Raw genomic sequence first — 22,190 nt, 5'->3', positions numbered from 1 at the left:
GGGTAGTATAGTATATATTAATTCGATGAAACTGTATAGTAAGTAAGGGCTGCCAACCGAATCAACCCCGAAAAGCAAACGCTGGAAGCTCTCCTCCCCTAATATGTAGTTCTCAAAGTCACAAAGTTACAAAGTCAAAAAGCCTTATTGATGGTAAAAGGAATAGAAAGTGGAGAGAAAGAGGTTCGCTCTGTACCTTACTCGTATTATTTCCAATCCAGAACATTATTTTCATATTCATATCTCTTCTCGCTTCTACTCAACAAAGACAGACAATAAGCGACTTAGATATGTATAACTTGAGCATCCAAAAACCACTAGAGCAGGTAGGTTGCTTTTCGAGTCGTTTGATTATTTACGTATCATGTAAGATCCTACATCCAAGTCATGAAATCATACTATGATTTGCTTCTCGCACTAGGTAGATCTTGGAACTGAGCCTTCGAAAGCCACGACTTTCCCCATTCTAGCTGTCGTTCGGGTCTTTGTGAGACCAACAAAACCTAGAAAGACCCTCGACTTCTAAGATTGAACTTCCCCCTTCTTACCACAGCCCAAAACCCTTTTGAGAGAAATATCTTACAACAAAGATTCCCGCAAGCACGTACTGCCCGGCGAAACATCCACCAACATCCTCCGCTCCGCCAACATATGCAAAAAAGCAAAAAACATACAACAGTGGGGATTCGCTGGTGGTCACCCACCCAACTACTAATCCACCGATCTGAAGCTTGTGTATGGCAGAGCGGACGGGATGCCCAATTCTCTTCAGTCTATGGTCGTATGTGACAGTAAGCACTTTAATTTAGAATAGATTACCAGTATGCTGGTGTGTAAGGTGTTCCTGAAGCACGTTTTTAATAAAACGAGGAATATGAAATTCCCTACACGTCTCAATGTTACGAATTACGAGAGAGAGCGAGGGGAGTTGAGTAGGAGGGTATGTAAGACTTTATGTTATTGGAAGGAAGTGGAAGTATGCTTAGTAGTATGAAAGAAAGTGTTCAGAATTTCTTTCGGTCCCAATCGCTTAATAAGCATGAAAATACTGCATTCACTTAAACTGAACTCGCGTACTTTAATTTTTATTTTTGAGGGCGGCGACACCAAAGCTTTATAGGTTCCGATAAAAATTTCAATGAAGTTGTAATTTAGGGACGAGGTAGATACTCATCTCATCGTCTTCCATAAGACTATTTGAACAACAAAACTTTTACGTCAAAACTACACAGTGTGTATATGAATAGACAAAACATACATTACAATATTCACCACATCTTGCAAATCCGAAAACTCATTGATGTTTATTAATTTTTTGTATGTTTTATTTATTCTAAACTAAATCAATTTGTATTAAATATCTAAGATTACCTCTTCCCCTCAATATGCACTGTAGCTCATTTGTCCACACAGTCCGTTCGAAACAGTGAGGGCACCGGCAGTACTTGCCGATGACGAAGTGTAGAATTTGTTCGTGATAATACTGTTAATGCCACAGGTTGCTCCTGGTGCGGCCAAATAACAAGCGCCGCTATTCAAATAGACGGAACCAGCGCAACCGCCTGCAGCGGTCTGACACGCTACACAACAATCATAAGCGGAGTTTGTCTTCAACGAAGAGAGGACACTCGTGAGGAATTGAACTTGTGTGATGGGTGCTCCGTTGACAGAAGAGATCAAGTTGTTAGCGGCGCAGGCGCCGTAGCTGGTGGGGGTTGCGCCAGAAACTTCGCTGACGGTTTGAGTGGCTGTGAGAGTTGTTGTAGAAGTAGCTAAGATAATGCTTGAGATGGTTGAATATTCGGTAGCGACGAGGGTGGTGGAACAATCCTCTTCCATAACACTTGTTGTTGTTGTTATGGTAGAGGTTGAAGTCTCTGTGACATAGGGGGTTGCGAGATTGGTAACCATTGCTGCAGTTTCGGTGATTGTGGTGATAGACCCAATGTTCAAGGTGGATGTACATTCGACCGCTGCTGGGTAGGATGTACTATAACCAAAGCTAGGTGCGGATGCAGAGCTGATGGTTGAGTTTGCGCTTACGGGGGTGAAGCTGGCTCCGTTGGAAGGAATGACACCAGTTGGTACGTACATGGAAGGACTTGGGTCTGCACTGATAACGTGGGTGAAGCTAACTCTACTGGAAGGAATGATGCCAGTTGGTGCGTACATGGAAGCACTTGGGTCTTCTAATGGTTTGATGTCGCTACTGGTAGCTGTGTCCATAGGTTCACTGGCAGATGGTGCATATCCAGAGGCAGCAATGTGGCGAGATGTGGTGTTATGATAATGATATCTAGACCAAGATTCAGACGGAGCTAATCCAGGCACTCCTGTACTTTGCTGCGAAGCTTCTGAAGCAGATTGAGAGTCGGTGATGGTTTTGGTGAGAGACTGCAAGGTGTTTGGCCGTTGATGATTCCACTCGCCTGGATTTGTTACAGTATAGTATACATCGTTTGAATAAACAAGGGTAGATGTTACTGTGATTGTAACGGTGAGTGGTTCCTGGGAAGGCTGGGCCGGTCCACATTCACTACGCTTGGCTACACCAGGAACAGCCGAAGCGATTGGTGTAAAGCCATATGGAGCTGCGATGTAAACGGTTTCTGGACTTGCACTAATTGTGGTTGTAGCAGTATCGGTCTCTGTCTCGACGATAGCACTGGTGATAGAGGCTGTAGCGAGACAAGTTGATGTACTGTAAAACGTATCGGTAACTTGAGGAACGACAGTTGTTTCGGTGGCGGTGGCGAATTCTCCCACAGTAAGAGTGCTTGCTTGAAGGGTCAAGGAGATGGAGGGAGTATAGGTGACTATACTTGTATCGATCTGGGTTGAAGTCTCTGTCTTGGAGGATGTAAGAACACTGTATGGTGCCATTGAAGCAAATGAGGTGGTACATGACAATTGATCATCAAGTGCTGAAGCTGGGAATGTGCCATTTGACAAAATGGTAGAAACGGCTGGAGTCGCAAGGACAACCAATGGAAGGAGCGTGGAAACCATTATAAAGATTATTGTGCTTGACTCTGAGAAATAAAAGAAGGATTCAAGAGTCTACGATATCGATTCAAGAGATCCTTGGGAAGATGGGAAACCACTGAAATAAGTACTTTTCGAAGGTCTACCTCCGTGTTGGGACATATCAGAAAAACTCCTGCATTCGGATACGTCCGGGGATAATGGACCCATAGAGAGCTTCTCATCAAGTTTGAACCTCAGAGAAACAGTGTTGAAGGCTGAATGCTGCTGTCAATATCAATAGCTTGAACTGTGGAGTTCTGAGCCGTGGCGCTAGGCCTTAATCAGCAGCGCGTAGATTTTCTTATCCTGATGAATGGAGAGAAAGAGGCCTCTGCGGCTGTGCATTTTTAGATGACCTTGATAGAAATAAGGTACTGGTAGGGTTTCCCAGATCTATACACCATGGCCAAAGTTTTGCTTCATTGGAGAAAGAGTCAGAAAGTGGGTATGGAGAGATTGAACCCCTGATCTAAGATCTTCAAGCAAAACAGATTCATGTCTCTAGATCTATTTGGGCTTAAACAGACTACTGTAGCGTGGAGCTTGACTACCCTTGGTATCAACGCAATTGAAGAGCTTTCCCACGCGCAGGGTTAGATAAGTGTGTTAGATTACTTGTGAGCAATCTAGATCTGAAAAGACTGAAAGGTCGATACTCTGCACGTACCACAATGGAACGATGAGATAGCAAGAAAAAGGTATTTAAAAACGTAAGCGAGCTGAAAGCAGATTACTTTCGCTTCTTCTATCCAGTTCATCCCAAATATAGTGGACCTTGCAGTTGATAATATGCCGCTGACTATTTCTGAAGTAGCTAGTAAACGAACGCGAGAAAAACGTGGAAGAAATTCATATGATTGGATACCATGGAATAAAATTGGGTTTACGGGCCGTGCCTGATCTCTCAAGCTGTTCCCACAATTTTCAGAATAGCCAATCACGGTCTTTGTTGGTATGGGAATATCTCTATCAAAGTATAACTTTATAACTTTTCACAGGAAAGACGGGAAGTATAAGGGCTACAAAATGAAGGCATTCAGACTGTACAACGATCCAAAAAGGAGGAATCGGTGAAGTAAACAAGCCCTGGTGTGTCAGATCTCTCTTAGCACTAACCCTAATTGGGACTAGCTGCTCCTGCTCTCATAGCATCGTAGGAACCATCGTATCATAGAAACAATTCTGTCAACAACATGTAGATACGTAGCTATAGCTTCATTATCTTCAATTTATAGCTGTGCGTTGTGCATTGTAGAGTATCTGGGGATACATACTGAATGGTCAACCATACGAATTGGAGTATAGTCGATGCTCGCAAGAGAAAGCAAGCAACGAACAAACCATCAGAACTCCTAAGAAATTCCATAGCCATCCCATCCTGTATGGAAATCTGCGTTCCAGATGTTCAATTGTACCATCTCATCCCTTTTTCCATTTTCTAACTCATACAGAAAGGAGTCGAATAAGCTTATCCCTCTGAATTCTAACCTTCTTCCAATTCAGCTGAAACCACTTTTTAGAGTTTTACCAACCCTATTTATTAGAGTTTTCTCCCTCATTTTAGACTTCTGATCCCCCGGCGCATCTCTGAACCGATCATGCAGTACAAATACTCGGGGAAGAATGAAATATTCAAACTTTGAAAGAAATTGAAACTTTCACAGAGAGGATATAGATATAGATATAAGATTTCGAAAAAGGTTGAAAGAGTTAAAGGTAGAAGATGGGCGTAGAAGGAATTCTTTCTCGAACTTATTCGAAATTCCAAATGTAAACACTTTTTACTAGCAAAAGTGTTTTGAGAAATACATCATAGTATTGCTCAATGGTAATACAAACCATTTACGCATGATGCGAAATAGTGATTCATTGATGAATAACAAATTAAAGTTCAGATCAACTCGAAAATTGGGAATAGCTTCATCTTCCCTACTTCGTTTACCCCCCTTACCGCTTTTTGTCGATCTTCCAAACGGTTAATCGTCATAGATATACATCCCCTTTCAACGTTGAGAGATGTATCTTTGTTGCCCAATTCCTCACACAATTTCCTTACAGTTTTCTACCCAAACTCTTGCTTTTTTTTTTCATATTGTATAGTAACATTGGACATCTTCAACGACATTTTTATACATCTTCTATAACCATTTATTTGCTTAGTGTATAGTATATTGATATTCTATTTCGTTCTCATCTATACTTTTCATACCCAATCTCCTCTCTGATCCTTGCCTCTACTTTCTCTATCGTGGTACTATCATACACATCCTCTACTTTCCTTCCTTCCTTGAATACAAGCTTCTCGTGCTTTGTTGCCTCCTCCCTTGTCATACAGACCAAGTCTCTCGCCCTAACCTTGCTTACTTTCTGTCCCTCAACACTCGAATCCAGAGTACTTCCTTCTTCAGGTTTCCTCCACCTCGTCAACGACAATCTTGTTGATACCCCACTCAATGCCGATTTTCCCTTGTAAACTTCCTCGACTATGTATCCCACATCGGCAGATGTTAATGGAACCTTCAATCCCTGTGCATCTTCATGTTCAGTGGTAGCACGCGCTAGCTTTTCTTCAAATCCTTGAAGTTGGGCGAGTATTCCATCATACATCTTGTCTCGACCTTTGGCTGGAACGTATTCACACGGATAACCTGTGATTTGAAGGATCAAATGGTTGGCTACTACATATCCAAAGACAGCAGGCATAGTGCCTAAAACTGGCAATATTCGTACGCGGAAATCAGGTAATACACCAAGATCGCCCACTGAACCTTTCTTGAATTCCTCGTCCGGTAAAGGTAATAGTTGTGCCTTTCCTGGTCCGGGCTTTTCTGTTGAATATACTACATTGATACCAGAGGTAATTCCTAGTAAACGGAGTCTTCTTCGAGTGGAGCGAGAGAGTGGATCGTCCGTACTAGCAGAGATATCTCCAACGAAGACTCTGGTGGGGTCTGATTTGCATCCTGCGCCCATAGATGAAATCACTGGTAAGTTGTTCTTATAACAGTATTCCAGCAATTCCACCTTACTATCGATATTATCAATAGCATCCACAATATAGTCCGGCTTTCTACCATCCCATTCTTCAAGGAGGGAGTCCGCTGCTTTGGCGTGGAAAAGTTCGTTTCTTAAATCGAAGTTTACCCATGGGGCAATTTGTTGTAGACGGTTCTTCAAACATCCCACTTTCGGTGTACCAACATCTGCGAGCGTCGCAACAGCGTGTCTGTTAAGAGACGAGAGAGTAACCTGGTCGAAATCGATAAGACGTATATGTGAAACTCCTGAGCGTGCAAGAGCTGCCGTGCAATGCGATCCAACACCTCCACAACCAACCACAACCACAAATGCTGAGCGTAACTTTTGTAATCCATCATCCTTCAAGAAGACTCGATTTCGGGCCAATTGTTCTAGAATAAGTTCTGCACAAATCAGTGATGCTCATAAGTTCTTGTGAAAGAATTGTAAGTACCATCATCGTAATCGCCCCTTCTTGCTCTCTCCGCCAATGCAGCACCCCTCTCATCTTCTTTACTCATGCCCGTACCCTTAGGCGCAATCCCCATATCCGTAAGCTTCACTTCTCTCGTCAGTATAAGCACTTGAGTACAATCTCACTCGATTGCCAGGTGGCAGATCTAGAACATACCAAATCAGCATGATGATCCCGTCCCAAACTAGGTATCGAGCTCTTTAGATCTTCCACTTTCTCCTGCCTTCTCAGGGCCTGGTAACTAAAAATTGCACCTGCCACTACCGCACCAGATACAAGCGCAGTGGCTGTAAACTGCGCTTGTGAGGAACTTCCCACGCGATTGATCAAGTTCGACATGGTGGGTTACAATCGTCTGTCGTGAGAGTAACAAAATCGTTGGTCTTCGTAATCTTCGTGATCGTAATGATGGAACTAGGCTATGTCATGTATGTGCCTATTCCCAACTATACACAAGCCATTGTAGAATTTATCGCATATTATTATCGCCGTTGTTTACATGAAACTTTTTTTGAAATTCACAAAAAACTGACGGCAATCTCCGTCGCGGGGTGCCCCGGACGTTGATTGGTGTGATATGATACAAGGAGGGGCAGATGGGGATCAGTGAATCATTCAGCTACTTGTTTACATTCACGAGATGACAATTAAACATTACAGTATTTCATCATGTCTATGTTCACAAGAAGCATTCCGAAATTGATCAACCATACCAATCTTCAACACATTCGAAAGATGGCTTCTGCACCAGCAGCACATATCAAATCTCTCGATCACCTCGTCTTGACTGTCGCCTCCATACCCCGCTCCATCCAATGGTATAAGGCGAATCTTGGCATGCAAGCCGAGCAATTCGTCTCAAGTGCCACACCAGATATCACTCGTCATTCGCTTCTTTTTGGTTCGCAAAAAATAAATCTACATCAACTCGGAAAGGTAACTCTTTGCTTCAATGCCCTTCTTGGAATATGTGATCTCACCGCGCTGAAATCCATTAGGAATTCGAGCCCAAAGCTCAAAATGTGAAAGATGGAAGCGCAGATTTGTGCTTCATTACGGATGATAATGTCAAAGATGTTCGCCAACGTCTAATAGATGCAGGTGTGGAGATGGTCGATTTGAGCCCAGAGAAAACTGACGAAGGAATTGTGATACGCACTGGTGCTCAAGGCAAGCTGAGAAGTGTCTATTGTAGAGATCCCGATGGGAATTTGATTGAGTGAGTTGTTATCTTCCCTGAACTAATGGAGCATATATTGATGAATATCTAAGGATCTCTAACTATATCTAAAAACCCCTACAAAAGATTGACGTGAAAATTGAACCTTTCTTTCAAATTGGGTATATGGCGCCTTGTTACTTTTCCGACTAAATCCTCATGAATCATCATTATGCATTTTGTATCCAATATCTGACCAAAAACACCGCGACGAAAAGCCTCAAAAATGAAATGAAACGGGGGGGGGGGGGAGAGATGCCGCTATCCTCTGAGATTTATAAACTTATCCCTTTCAGCCTGTAACTGTTTGCTTTCTTCCTCTAGCCGAGCTTTGTCTTCTATATGTGCAAAATCTCCTGCCAGAAACTTTTCTTTTTGTGTCAAATTTACATGCCTTTCGGAAGACTGTAAAGAGTCTCTCATCGCCCAGGCTCGACTGGTAGCTTCGACATTGCGTGTGAGAAGTTCTCGTGCCTCTTCTTCTGATGTGGGCACAGGCATTGCAGTTATATCAATAGGTGACAATGGTGGTGAAACGTCGTATAAATCTCCGTCTTGAGCATTAAACGATTCATTCTCCGAAACGGAAGACACAGCAGATTCAGAGTCATCAATAAGGTCAACAGCGGTAGCTTCCAAAGACTCTGTGGTATCTTGGGCCATCCGATCCGTTGGGCTAATTTGTGTTTCAGCTACCCTGGAGGCATGTTTCAATCCGGCTCTTACTATGTTCCGAAGTAGTCTTCCTTCATTTTTGATATAGGCCCCGTAGAATGACTTATCGACCATTGCTGCAGCATGAAGATCCTCGAGGTTCTCGAGAAGGGAGAGAATTCGGAGGCAGACAGCACTTTTTGCTGCCTGTTTTGCTTTCTCGGCTTCAACAATACACTCTTTTGTGCTAACATGTGCGGGTAGTTCAAAGATCTCTTCCGGGACCGTATTTTGTGGATCGTCACCCTTACTCAAGGCCCATCCATGTTGACCCGAGACGTCGTGAAGTGTAAGACCTATAATGGTATTCGAAATGTCATTTATTTTATTTCTAAAGTCAGGAGCAAAATCACAGACACCGATATGAGTTTGGGGTGGGCTAGGCATCAATCTCAAGCAGTCAATCAATTCCTTCAGGCTGCACTTCGATGATGATTTAGGAGAAAGAGGAGAAACACCCAATTCGTTGTAAACTAGCATAAGCCAGCCTAGATTTGTGGCATCACAAGTATGGGATCCCCTTGGGCATCGTACCGTGGAGAGCTCAAGTGATCCTACATGAACTGATCTTTCTGCGCTCTGCCGTGGTGGCTGAAGGTATTCGTTTATAACGCTCGCGCAATAATCAAGGATTTGTTCCATGTATATTGCCCTGCGTGTTCTGATCGTATTCTTGATAGCTTGTGGCCAAAGTTTTTGACCTTGAGTCTCATCGTCGCCATCTTTCGAGTTTAAAATGATGCTCCTAGAGATACGCGTGAACAGATCTCTTGCGCCAAATGTATACGCGATAAGGAGAAGTTCTTCAGGTTTGCTTTCAGCAGCTTGAGATTCCCATTGAGGTAACCATTGATACTCCACTTGTAACTCTACTGGCGATGTGCACCTGTACCTTAAGCATACATCTGCAATACTAACGAAAACTGGAAAATCAATATCTTCCCGTGGAAGTCTTTGAGCGTGTCCGTGTATAGCGTGGAAGAGAAGTGCCAGTGCCTCATGGCTGTTAGGCTCCATCTGTGGCATACGATAAACATTTACACCAATACCGTCCTTTCCAAAGATCTTGGTTGGTGCTTTGGGGAGATCTTTCATCATATCTGGCGGAATCATTGGTCCGGGGCAGAGCATTTGAGAGAATAACGGTGAAACATCGTCTGGGCTCAAAAAATGGGACGACACACGAAATCTGATAACCGGAAGACTATCCGAAGGGCGATTTGCAAATTCTAAGATTGTGTCTCCATTCTTATAAATAATAGATTCACGAACGACTCTATTTGGTGTATGACCTGTATCGAACAAGCTTTCCGATTCTTCAATATCATGCTTCAGTTTATCGAAGTTCAAAGATCGTATCTTGTACTTTTCGAAGAATTCTGGTTTTTCCGACTTCACCCTACGAACACTTGTATCTCGCCATTTTGTAATAACACTTTTCCGATGCTCCTTATCTGCTAGAAAGATTTCAAGCTGGCGTTGAGATGCATCGGGCTCGTAGGCAGCATACGTCACTTCAAGAGAAGTACGAAGGGTAGTGGCAAGTTTTTCCTGGAAGGCTTTATAATCACAAATAGCTGATAGCCACGAGTTATTGATTTGAAATGGTAGAGATCCATCGTCAAATGATCCACTGCTGAGAGATGACCGCGTATCCAACGGGCCTATGCTGGATTCGAATGATGGATTTCGAGCATGGTGCTCTTCTAAATGTACATTGCATTTAGTTTCATGAACAAACAGAATGAAGTCACAAACATGGTGTACGTTATCCGAAATAATAAAGGACTTACGCGATTTCTCAATCAACTTTCGACAATGCTCCAGAGATTCCTCTCTCTGTCTTTTGTAAACCTCCCAGGCGGCATCTATATTTTTAGGCTCCGGTCCCACCAGTGCTCTACGCGCCTTCCTCACATTTTCTTGTAATTGAATATAATTAGGATCATGCAATGCGCCGATGAAGAGATCTTGCGATATATTGGTTTTCGTTAATTCGATTTCCGGGAGAATAACGGGCGAGCTAACGATTAGATCGCTGTGCGGGGGCTACGGAGATGTTAACGAAATGAAGGGGTTCATAGAACGCAAAGGTGGATGTTTCGGTACGTACATCAATCATCAACCCAGAACCACTATTTATAGCAGGTTCCTCTCTCGCGACAGTGGCATTTGTTCTCCTCCCGGGCCAGAGTGAAAAGCGTCCTGGCTTTGGATGCAAGTGGGAATTCAAGCCACTTGCATGCGATTGCTGTCGACCCATTCGCGACATTTTGATGTGGAACTTGTCGGGTTTCCTGCGAACAGTGTGTCGAGGTCGAGTGTCTTGTTGATCATTATGGACGGTGCCGTAGAGGATTACAATGAGGTATCAATATATGTAAGGCTGTTGACGAGACACTCTCTTGCTAAGGCAGTGTAATGCCAAGGTCTGGACCAAAGATTTGTGGGGAGGCTGAGCGGATCAGTTTGCGGGGTGAGAATAGTTCATGTGGTTAAACTGGCTCGTGCTCGTGCCACAAATATATGCTCCATCGATAACGCGATGTACCAGTGTGTGAAAGAGAAATTCGAGAAGAAAGATTGAGCGTGATACTGAGAGTATTGGATTGACAGTATGTCATCTCGATCGCTCTCGAGTCATAAATTGTTAAAGAACTTAATGTACGAGCCCGGGCGCAGTCCTGACTCCTTATTCGGTCAATGACTCATTCATGTTCACCAGAGGCATAAGATTAAACGATCTCACGGGTTATTTGAGTTGATCATGCCCTTTTTGACTGGTAGAATCATTATCATACATTGTATATTGTATGTTAGAAAGCAGAACGTCCAACACGGCACATGAATAGCTTTACTACTCTCACGACAGAGTCTACATGTGCAACGATGACGAAATCAGCATCACAAAAATTAGTAAAGCTTGATGGGAGAACTGGCGAAGGCGGCGGACAGTGAGTGTTTAAGTATGCTATCAGTTTTGCATGTTTTGTTGATTCTTTTTGGCAGGCTTGTCAGGATCGCGGTTTCATTAGCTGCTCTGACCGGAACCCCTCTCCTAATCACGAATGTCAGAGGTAACAGGTAAAGCATTTATCTATAAATCCAACCAGATAAGTTAACTCATCAGTGAAGATTGGGAAAGAGGAATGGTGGTTTAAAAGCACAGCACGTTTCTGCTATAACATGGCTCGCGAAAATTACATCCGCCGAGACAACTGGATGTTTCGTTGGAAGCAAGACAATCGAGTTTAAGCCCAACTCCTCTCATCATTATACAGTTGATAGAGATATAAACATTGATGCAGATTCCGCATCTAGCATTCTACTTGTACTTCAGGCGATTCTTCCCGTCGTGCTATTTGCAAATGATGCCGCGGCCCTTCCAATCAAGCTCTCAATTAAAGGAGGGACCAATGGAAGTTTCTCTCTATCATATGAGTATCTCGATCAAGTACTATTACCAACTCTCGAAAGATTCGGTATTTGTGTAGAGCGACAACTCAAAGTTAGAGGATGGTCACATGGTCCATTAAAACTGGGCCATGCAGAGTTCAAGATACATCCCATACCTTTCAGCCAGTCTCCGAAAGTCCCAAATTGGCCAACTGAACGTGGAAGCGTGAAGGAAATAGATATCTCGATCCTAGTACTTGAAACACTCCAGGAGCCGCTCGTAGATGCTTTGGCTACAACTATTAAGCAACGCTTTCCTGAAGCAAAAATCAATATTGTTCTAAGAGAGAATACGCATCGGATATACACACTTTTAGTAGCTCATACTTCTACTGGACTAAGATTTGGGCGCGATTGGTTGTACGATAGAAAGACAAAGGATAGAACCCCAGAAGACATATCGGCAGATATAGCAGAGAGGGTAGTTGAAGATCTTGGTTCCGAGTTTGAAAAGGGCGGTTTAGTGGATGAGTATCTTCAAGATCAACTGGTTATTTTTCAAGCACTTGCTGGTGGTCGATCAACAATTTTGGGACATGAGCTCTCGTCTGATCTAAAAAGTCGCCCCGATCGTACGGACGAACCTTTTGGGGATGGGAGTAGACATACCACTACAGCTAGATGGGTTGCTAGTCAAATGCTTCCCGAATTGAAGTGGTATAATAACGGGCAAACATGTGAGGGAGTTGGTTGGAAAATCAATGACAGCAATTCTACTATGTCATCCGATAATTCTTGAAGAGATTGATCAGTTTATTATCAAAACCAGAATTGCTAAATAATACCAATGGCATACCAATGGCATACCATACATGCACTCTCGAAAACTGAATAGCTTGAGCGCTATTGCTGGAGCATTATTGTCTGCAGCTAAGCAAGTAACGTACCAGAATCACTTCTCACAACTGTTCCAGTTACATTACTATCCTTCATCAACCACAAATATGACTCCGCAACCTCTTCTGGTAATGCAACATGTTTCGTCAACACATTACCCGCCACTTCCTTAAACAGCTTCTCTCTCTCCTCCTGTCCCATCCCATTCCACAACTCCGTCTTCACCGGACCAGGACTCACGACATTAACTCTCACGGGCGCCAAATCGACCGCCAAACTCCTCGCCATGCCATGCAACCCTGCCGCAAAACTAGTAACAATGCTCCACCCCTTCATCGGTTTATCGGCCGTCGACCCCGTCGTCAACGTTATCGAAGCCTGTGGTCCCTCACTAAGGTACCTACTCCCAACTTTCGCCACCATCAATTGACCAAAAAATCTCACTTGTCCCGCCTTCTGCATATCCTCTAGCGACGCTTTCTCCAACGGGATAAGAGATAATGCATCACCGGCTGTGAAAACTATATGATCTACTTTTCCCGTCTGTTCAAACAATTTCTCAACATCGGCTTCGAGACTGGGTTTAGAGAGGTCGCATGGAAACCCGTTGATTCTTCCATCTGGATAACTCTTTGTGAGTTTCTCAACTGCTTTGGCGACGCGATCTGGGGAGGAAGAGGAAATTGTAACGGATGCACCACTTTCGAGGGAGGCTTCTGCTACACAGTATCCGATCCCGGAAGAGCCACCTATGACGAGAACGTGTTTGGCAACAAGCTTTTGGTATTTTCCCGGCATGTTTGCTACTCGAGTATTTTATTTAGTAAGATAGATGAATGAAGAAATAGGATCTGGAGGAATAAGTCCCAAACCAAAGTGCGAATAGATGGTATATAAATACAATTCCGAACAAAACTCAAAACATTCTCATGTACCTGGGTATATGGAGGACTTATCTCTTAAAAGCGATAAATCCGAATGCATCAACAAAGCAAGCCCTCTCCATTCCACAATAAGAAAAAATGGAGGGGTACCTTGTGTGGGGATACCTATCTTCAGACTAGAGGAATTGATGACGAAGATGAATGTCAACGGTTCTCCATATTATCTTCATACTATGAATTACTAATCCCCTCAATTCAACCTCACCTCGTCAAAGCGCAGCACGATGATCCATTAAGAAGCATCTCAATACACGTAAATACTTGCTTGGTAATAATCTTCAATTAGCAATAATGAAACTGGGGGATTGTGAAGAAAAAGTTTAATTTTCATCCGCAGAATGCTAATGCCATGTGTGTTGCGCCTAAATATTCGTCTCAAAAGGTTAAATGGGGGAATGAGGTGCATTGGCAGTGATTATAAGTTGGTTATAAATCTGCCGAAGTCAAAAAAGATGAAGATATATGTCAGCCAAAATTGTAAATCAAAAATATCAACATTATTTATCATTTCACATGGTTGATAGCAATTCCGTAACAAGATGGAATTATATGGTTTTACTGATAGCATGAGCAAAGTCGCTCATCTTCAATGAGGGTAACGCTTTTAACCCTCCTTACATTATCATAATTTACAAGATTCTATAACATAATCATAATCATGCATTCAACCATCTGCCATTGATTTGTTTCCTCCTCACCTATGAAAATATTAGCACAGCACTCATTAAAACAATAGACAAAGTAAAATAACTTACCATAGGCGCTAAAACTGCAACACCAACTCCCAATGCCAAAACGGTAGCCACTAAACTCAGCTTGTTGAATGCTTTGCCTAGAATATCAAAAGCAGCGCTAGGGTTGACTCTTGTTCCGAAAACATCAATTCCATACGCGAAAACCAGACTGGTACTTTCTAGTATAGCAGGGCTGGTAATGACACCTTTGATACCAAGAACTTCACGTTTATGACTGATGATAAGTTTTGGATCGAATTCGATGACAGGCGAGTAACGAAGAAGACCTTCTTCTTGTTCGGCAGGAATAGGGTCTCGGCCAACTGGTCGACGGGGATCGAGAAGATAACGGGGAATACCAATTATGGAATTCGATTCCAGTGTACAAAGAAGTTGACGAGTAGTAATACCTTGGCGGGTTTGGGAAACAGACATGTGGGTTATCGCTTCGGGAACCACGAATGATTGGCTAATAACATGGGGAAGAACTGGGCCAGCATTTGGTACATCTGATGGGTCAAGACTTGATGCATTCGCATTTGAGCCGAGGGTTCCACGATCATTTGGAATAGGAGACTCGTAAAGATCAGTGACGATGAGTTGATATCCTTTTGATCCATGTAGAGAAGTGGTGGTTGATAATTCATCGCTCCATAAAGAATATGCGAACCAGTTCTCGGTGAAGACAGAGGCAATGGGCTTCTTAGTGTCAACGCCTTCGTGGTTTGCGGAATAAAGAACATCGCCAGAAACTGTATCAAGAAGGTAGAAGGAGGCAATTGAGGATTCATCGGAGACGGCAGTAACCAAAACAGTGTTAGGATTCAAGTACTTGTACATAACAGTACGATCACCCAGCACTCGTCCAATCGACGCAACCGGATCATGTGCGGGTTTAGAGACTACCTCGACGATCCTTTGGCCAGAAGGTGGTTGAAATGACCAAGTAAAGATAGGTTTGGCATCAGCACCTTGAATGTCAAATTTTAAACCTTTGACTTCACCGTTCTCGCCCCGAACCACAAGCAATTCCTTTGGTGCCCAATCTTTTGGTATATCGCCAGGATTTCCATCGATGCCAATAGGTAACACCCACCTGCCAAGATTACTGTCAACGACAGCCGCGCTCTGAACAGGTGGCCACTGTCCAGGATTTATAGCCTCGAGTCCCATTCCAGTTGTAGTGTTCACGATGATATATTCTCCTTGACTACCTCGAACGGTTGTTGTACTTTTAGCATTGTTGACAAATATGGACTTAACGTCCCACTTCTTGCCAGCTGGTATATCGAAAGCTTTGGTGCCCCATAAGACACGCCCTTGAGATCCAGCATCAAGTGCATACAAACGACCTCTTTGAGTTGCAACGATAACTAACTTGTTAAAGCCAAAGCTATCTCGTTCTAAAACGCTTTCATTCGGTGTAACCAAATCGCCAGGCAAGATAGCGCTTAAAATCCGGGTTGGCAACTTTTCCAAGTATGCTGGAAGGTATTCCAAGTCATTAATATGACGATTGACTCGGTGAATATATGCTTCCAAGGGGTTGCTGTGAGCTTCTGCCTCAAGTGTCTCTGCCAATGATTCAGAGGCTGGAATTTCAGCCCATTCGGCAGCCACAACACCAGAAAGACCCTCGATGCGAGACCAAGCTACAGCACCATTGCGCACCAGAACCCAGTCCTGTTCCACGCTCACCATAGCTGATCTTACAGCATAAGTATCAGGTGCTTTCTGGACTACCTCTGATGCACCATGGAGAAATCGAAGTCGGTCATGTTGCTTCTCTGCTTTAATTGGCCATCTGCCCAACACTCCATGAGACATTGAAGAAAAGATAAAGGTCTCTTCCTCGGTAAAACGAGTGAAGTAGACGTTGGCACCTTGTGAGCTGGTTGAGAAAGCACCGCTCCCTGCAAGCTTGGGGATTTCATACGCTTTGCTAATGCTACCACTTTTCATATCGATATGATAAACATCTGCTCTGTTTGAAGTTGCCGAGTGACTGTGTACTAAGAAATGTGGTAAGGATTGCGCTGAATTAGGCGCGTGAATAGAGACCTTTGTAAGCTCGCCATCCGATTCTTTTAGAGGCAATGTCTGCAAGTCGCTTGGTTTGCCTAGGATATTGACCTTGAGACTCTTCAGCGATCTATCGGTCCAGGCAATGATAGGAGCAGCAGAGTTGGCTCCGACAAGTAAAACATCCTCCGGTGTATGAACATCTCCTTTGGTGGAGAGTGTGTATTCGGTAACTCTTTTACCTGTCAAATGGTCCAGAGTGGTAACTTTGACGCTATAGCCTCCCCAGGAACCATGAAGAGTGACAACAAAAATGTCTCTAACATTTGTGCTGACTTGTAGAGGTAAATCACCACTAGCATCAACATATTCCCAAACAACATCTCCATTATCTCCATTAAGTTTTCGTACCACGACTTTTCCAGCATCTTCGAATAAAGTCAAAACATCCTTGATATTGTCAAACCCCTCGACTACCTCAACATCTTTTGCTTGTCCTGTGAAAGTGTTTCCCCATCTTTCCCTTCCACTCTTCGCATCCCAAGCATCTACTCTGTTGCCCAAAGCACTAATAATTGTGCCAGCTCCCTCGACTGGTCGCAGAAAGCCCTCTCCGTGATTATCATCATTCGCCAGTATTTGTCGCCATCGAACGTCCCCCGTGCCTGGATTGACAGCTCCAAGGACGCCAAGGTCACTTAATGTATATAATAGCGCGCCCTGTTCAGTTTCCCTAGGTTTGTAGAAGAAGGTTGTGTCTGATTGTGGGAGACCTAGTAATTCGTGATGGTAGTCAACCGTGTAAGCTTCGTCTGCGAAGACTGCGAAAGTTCTGGGAAGTATTGACAGAGTCAGACAAAGCAAATTTAGTGGGAGTCGCATAATGAATGATGTCGAATGAGGTATGGACCTCCAATGTGGCATGAAGCTCTGGAGCTTTGGTTATCGTAAGCTAGATTGGGAGAATCTCGGCTCGGATTAGGTAATCAGTTGCAGATCAAATGCCTGCCCATTTGAACTTCAAGCATTCAAAGGATACCTCGAAAGCACCTCAGGAGTGCCTCTTCGGGAGAACTTCACTGGGAAAGTACAGTGAGCTTGTTTACACGATTTGGAACTTACAATCACGTCCCATTCTCTAGTGAAAACCTCATCGTCTCCATGTCTCACTTTGACGAAGTTTTATTGCACTCGAGTTTTTGCTAATGTCTTTCGAACATTGCTTACTTTTCTAATTCCTTAAATCGTATATATATTGGCCAAATGGACCACTTCATGGGGCATGTTACTAGAAGCTTTCAAGCCTTTCTATTGATGTGCTGTCTGTCTGGATTCACAATTTTCGCAGGCCACCTGCTCAGCATTTTCCCTGAAATGAGCAATGTGTGGTCTTTGTTGAGCCCGAAAAGTCCCCAGGCCCATCAGATCCCATTCAAAAGAAGTCATTTTGATAATCCTTATAGATTTTATATTTAGAAAGCGTTGGTCTGCCTTGTTCTAATCCTGGGTTCTGTAATGCAATTTCTGGAAGCACGATGCCTTGTAACATGTTCTTATATCTCTATGTATACTCATGTCAATGTGTTCGTTTTTCCTTCAATGTAAGCCCAATTGGACTTATTATCTTTTGATCTCAGTCAAGTTGTTGGTGAAGCTGTTGTATTGACTCAATAGAAGATCGTAACCTGTTGAGCATTTCTGCTCTACTAAAAAGTTCATCTTCATGCTTCTCATTATACGTTTTTACTTATTTAAAAGCCACTTATGCAAGGTATGTTTTGATCTAATTCTTATTGAACCTCCATCAGTTGGCAAGATATTTTAAACATTCGGACGCTCGATTTGATCTGATTTTTACCTAACTCGAATGCACAAGATAATGATCATTGTTCGATGAAGCTCGAACATTGAGTCTTCGCAGCGTCGGGTGGTCGTTCTACAATTTGTAGTCTAGTTGTATCTCAATTTGTAGCTTTTGAAGCCAATGCCTCCCATTAAATATACATACCATAACCATCTGTGGTCTTTTTACGCTGTCAGGTTGGTTAGAGGTTCTTCTCCAGTCTAAGAGCAAGACCCGGGGGTCTATGTGGAGTGTTAGAATCCATACGCCAATTCTCAATCTTTTATATACATGAAATATCAGCACAGCTCCAGGGCTTGGTACTATCAATAACTCTGAAAATATAGCCCAAACCTAAACGTCTTTACCTAGGTATCAGAACATAGAATTTCAATAGATGCACGCGGAAGTTCAATATGTGACGAGGAGTATTCTACACACTTAAAGCCATCACCTCATTCTTGACTCCACAGAATAAGTCCATGCTAAACATATCTATCGTTCGCGAATCCGCATCTTTATCGATCAGTGCAACTACACATGAACCAATGAGAGGTTCTACATGTTTCTGTGTAACAAAACAGATGCGTATAAGAGAGTCCATATGCGATTTTTGCACTCCTTCCGAAACTCTCGATTCGGGCGTCCATTTCAATCAATTATAGAAGTCTACATAAACCCCGCACGCAATAATATTACTCATTGGACAACTTACCGGGAAGCTGGGGGTCAAGACTCGCGCCAGCGGATGCCTGCATATATGCATGGATGATTGTAGAACAAGGCTATTGCAACATCAAACAAGGACTGCTCTCTACTAGCACTCCATCTCGACGGAGACAGTTCTTCATTGATTTTATCGATGAATATTAATCATAATGACGAAATCTGTAACAAAATCAAAAAGCACGTCCGAGTCTGCATTACATACTGGACTGGTTGGAAATGGCGATCAAGTGACTGCATTGCAAGGTCCAAATCAGCGAGGAGGCAATATGAAGAAAGAGCAAAGGAAAAAGGCTCCAGCAATGAGTAAAAAAATTACGAGTCCCTTGGAGAAGCGGGTGACTATAGAGGAAGTTCAGACAAAACTGAGTTCTCTTCTACCATCCACTTCTTCCTCTACTTTTTCTCCTCCCACCGTCACTAAACCGCTTTCCTTCAATGTCGAAAGCGGAGTGAAAAGGGAAGTATCTCAGGCTCCAAAATATAATTTAGCAAAAAGCGAAGAAAACATACAGCGCCAACGTATCGTCAACTCGCCTAATACCAAACCCAGAAATTCTCAGCAGAAAAATGTCGCCTCTCCAGCTAAATGTGTGATAGCTTTAAAATCCCTCCCAAAGAAAGGGAAGGGTAAAGGGAAAGGGAAAGATCCAGAAGAACACAGTTTACAAAAGACCATCCCGAGCCCCCACCGACTCAATGAGAATAACTTATCCATATTCCACCTCCCCACTACTACTTCCACCCCTCCATCCACCTCGAGCCCCCCAAAATCAACAAAACTTCTATCCAAACCCCCTCCAAAACATGAACCTCAGTCCAAAAAGCATCGTGCCCTAACACTCACAACCTCACTTCCACCTTCACTTCCGCCTTCACTTCCACTTCCACTTACATCTCCATCCCCATCCCTCATTCCCGTTGCCCCCAAACTCCTCAAGCGATTTTACGAAGCGTTAATTCTCCTCACCGTCTTTGGTTCTAACCGAGGCTCACGAATTCTAGAGGAAGAAACCCCAACCGATAGTTTCGACGATGATATCTTGGATATTGATATGAAAACCAGCGCTCTTGATGTGAATAAGAAGCAAGAAATGGACGAAATGAGTCGGACCAAGCTAAGAAGATCATTTACGAGACATCTAGCCTATTTATGTGATTATGAGAAAGGAGGCGATAGCACGACTGCAATTGCATTGCAGCAGATGGATACGGGGAGGATTATATATCATGTTGCATGGAATAAGTGTTCGCGACCGGAAAGAGGTGTGGAGTTTTTGGAAAAGGTGTTGGGACTTTTAGGATGTGCTGGATATGATGGGGTCAAGGATTTTGAGAAAGATAAGGAGGATATTGAAGGTAAAATATTTGAGTTATCGGTAAAGTATGCCGAGAAGAGAATTTCTTCCTATGCATTTTTCTTGGCTCGGGATATTAGGTTTGTGTTGGGAGAATGGAAGACAGTTAGAGAGGATGATCAGGATGAAGGTAGGAAGTTTCACATACGTTATGTATCTTCATATCTGACATGATCAACGTTTCAGAATCCTCGACTCGTCTTCACACGTGGCTTCAAGGGCTTCTCACCCTTACCGAGCATCCATCTCAACTCTGTCGTTTCTGCCACAAAACATCTGCAGCAGCGCCGCAAGAATTCACACACCTCCAACTACTCATTCAATCCGGCTCTCCATTCGCCACTCGATTTACCCAAATCCGCCACACCATTGGCCGTCTAAACCACACCCCAAAGGCCATCCAGATCCTCCTATCCACCCGCAACCTACTCCCTCAACTCTTTACCCAACTCGCCATTTCCCACCTCCCTTCCTCTTCATCCTCCCCCCCTCCGCTCCAAGCCCGCAATCCTACCCTCTCCGCCCTCATCGGACGAACCATGAGCGACCCCCTCGCCATCACCTCCTACCGCGCCGCCCTCGCAGAAATGGACCACAAATACCAACTCTCCACCCATCTCTCCTCCCACTGCACAAACCCCAACTGGCGACCGAAAATCCATGCCGAGTTACTCCTACTCCAGCATTTCCACTCAAGGAATCTCCATTTCGTAGACAGGGATCGCTATATCGCGTGTAGTAAACCGGCGTGCTATTGTTGTTACCATTATGTTAGAGTGCATCCGGGAAAGTTTGTAGTGCCCGGGAGTCATTGTAATCATTATTTGAATTGGAGAGCGCCGGATGTGAAGGAGGGGGATGAGAGGGGGGAGAAGGTTAGAGAGGGGGTGTTGATTGAGATGTCGAGGGTTTTTAGGGGGGAGGTTTTGATGCAGATTAAGGAGATGAGAGGGCCGGGGGGTGGAAACCGGATTCTTGGACGGAGATTTCGGAGGTGAGGGGGAGAGAGACGGGGGGTGGGAGATCTTTTGTTGGGGATGAGATGCGTGGAGTGGGAGGTGATGGTGTTGAAGATGAGGATTGTGAGTCTGCAGTAGGTGATGAGGAGGAGTATTGTGATTCTGCAGTAGGGGAATATAATGATGAAGAGGAAGAGGAAGAGGAAGAAGAAGAAGAAGGCGACGAACGAATAATCAAAACCCACCATGCCAGAAATGAATCCTCTGATCTATCTCAAGCGAATAGGGAGAATGAGGCCACTTCACATCAGCAAAATCAAAGTCAAGATACGCCCGAAGCGAATTATCCTTATGACGACACTTCCGAAGAAGAAGAGGGAGGTGTGTATCTGTAATTCTGGGGTGGGAGAGCATGAAATCGAAGGCTAATATTTGGAATTGTGTAATTTGGGTTTTTTTTTTCAAAATATGACTTTTACCATTTTACCCGAATCTTTTTCTAAAAATGATGTTTTGGTGCAGCACTATTCTTAGAGAAAATGAAAACGATTTCGATCATTGAAATATGTGAGATTTAATATATTGATGTAGAAGAGAGTATTATTCTAGGGGTTTTATTGGAGAAATCACCTACGACACTTGCTCACCCAGTAGAAACATGAAGTTATGAAGAAAGAAAGAAGAAAACCTATGCGCCTCTTCTTCACTCTCCAACCTTGACTCCTCCTCCCCTCCCCCCTCCTACAATCTATTTACACAAACATATTTCCCCTCCCGCAGCACCACTCATCAAATAATCCAAACATCCAAAACCCGGCCTGCTGGCCCAATGGCAAGGCGCTTGACTACGAATCAAGA

General features: G+C 43.6%; 8 protein-coding genes across 8 annotated transcripts; 3 read left to right on the top strand and 5 right to left on the bottom strand.

The window, feature by feature from the left end:
• Positions 1 to 1,380: 1,380 nt before the first annotated feature.
• Positions 1,381 to 3,009, bottom strand: Bfra_001842 (uncharacterized protein; the record flags this gene model as incomplete). Its single annotated transcript, XM_037332267.1, has 1 exon — positions 1,381 to 3,009. The coding sequence occupies one exon, from the start codon at positions 3,007 to 3,009 to the stop codon at positions 1,381 to 1,383; it is 1,629 nt and encodes a 542-aa protein (XP_037196421.1).
• Positions 3,010 to 5,217: 2,208 nt separating this feature from the next.
• Positions 5,218 to 6,859, bottom strand: Bfra_001841 (putative ubiquitin-protein ligase molybdopterin-converting factor protein; the record flags this gene model as incomplete). Its single annotated transcript, XM_037332266.1, has 3 exons — positions 5,218 to 6,449; positions 6,500 to 6,602; positions 6,677 to 6,859. 3 exons carry the CDS (start codon positions 6,857 to 6,859, stop codon positions 5,218 to 5,220), a joined length of 1,518 nt encoding a protein of 505 aa, XP_037196420.1.
• Positions 6,860 to 7,189: 330 nt separating this feature from the next.
• On the top strand, positions 7,190 to 7,743 carry Bfra_001840 (putative biphenyl diol -dioxygenase iii-related protein; the record flags this gene model as incomplete). Its single annotated transcript, XM_037332265.1, has 2 exons — positions 7,190 to 7,456; positions 7,519 to 7,743. 2 exons carry the CDS (start codon positions 7,190 to 7,192, stop codon positions 7,741 to 7,743), a joined length of 492 nt encoding a protein of 163 aa, XP_037196419.1.
• A 257-nt stretch (positions 7,744 to 8,000) lies between these two features.
• Bfra_001839 (uncharacterized protein) lies at positions 8,001 to 10,725 on the bottom strand (the record flags this gene model as incomplete). Its single annotated transcript, XM_037332264.1, has 3 exons — positions 8,001 to 10,159; positions 10,247 to 10,502; positions 10,567 to 10,725. The coding sequence occupies 3 exons, from the start codon at positions 10,723 to 10,725 to the stop codon at positions 8,001 to 8,003; spliced, it is 2,574 nt and encodes an 857-aa protein (XP_037196418.1).
• Positions 10,726 to 11,297: 572 nt separating this feature from the next.
• Positions 11,298 to 12,648, top strand: Bfra_001838oa (putative rna 3 -terminal phosphate cyclase protein; the record flags this gene model as incomplete). Its single annotated transcript, XM_037332263.1, has 3 exons — positions 11,298 to 11,407; positions 11,463 to 11,537; positions 11,589 to 12,648. 3 exons carry the CDS (start codon positions 11,298 to 11,300, stop codon positions 12,646 to 12,648), a joined length of 1,245 nt encoding a protein of 414 aa, XP_037196417.1.
• A 131-nt stretch (positions 12,649 to 12,779) lies between these two features.
• On the bottom strand, positions 12,780 to 13,544 carry Bfra_001837 (putative short chain dehydrogenase reductase family protein; the record flags this gene model as incomplete). The annotated part of the gene is made up of 1 exon (XM_037332262.1): positions 12,780 to 13,544. The coding sequence occupies one exon, from the start codon at positions 13,542 to 13,544 to the stop codon at positions 12,780 to 12,782; it is 765 nt and encodes a 254-aa protein (XP_037196416.1).
• Positions 13,545 to 14,346: 802 nt separating this feature from the next.
• Bfra_001836 (putative duf1620 domain-containing protein) lies at positions 14,347 to 17,328 on the bottom strand (the record flags this gene model as incomplete). The annotated part of the gene is made up of 2 exons (XM_037332261.1): positions 14,347 to 14,388; positions 14,446 to 17,328. The coding sequence occupies 2 exons, from the start codon at positions 17,326 to 17,328 to the stop codon at positions 14,347 to 14,349; spliced, it is 2,925 nt and encodes a 974-aa protein (XP_037196415.1).
• A 1,839-nt stretch (positions 17,329 to 19,167) lies between these two features.
• Bfra_001835 (uncharacterized protein) lies at positions 19,168 to 21,727 on the top strand (the record flags this gene model as incomplete). Its single annotated transcript, XM_037332260.1, has 3 exons — positions 19,168 to 20,503; positions 20,560 to 21,040; positions 21,325 to 21,727. The coding sequence occupies 3 exons, from the start codon at positions 19,168 to 19,170 to the stop codon at positions 21,725 to 21,727; spliced, it is 2,220 nt and encodes a 739-aa protein (XP_037196414.1).
• Between the last annotated feature and the right edge of the window lie 463 nt (positions 21,728 to 22,190).

This window comes from Botrytis fragariae (assembly GCF_013461495.1).
Source record: "Botrytis fragariae strain BVB16 chromosome Unknown tig00000006, whole genome shotgun sequence".
NCBI lineage: Eukaryota > Fungi > Ascomycota > Leotiomycetes > Helotiales > Sclerotiniaceae > Botrytis > Botrytis fragariae.
The sequence above is the reverse complement of the archived record's forward strand: the minus strand, read 5'-3'. Positions and strand labels throughout refer to the sequence as shown.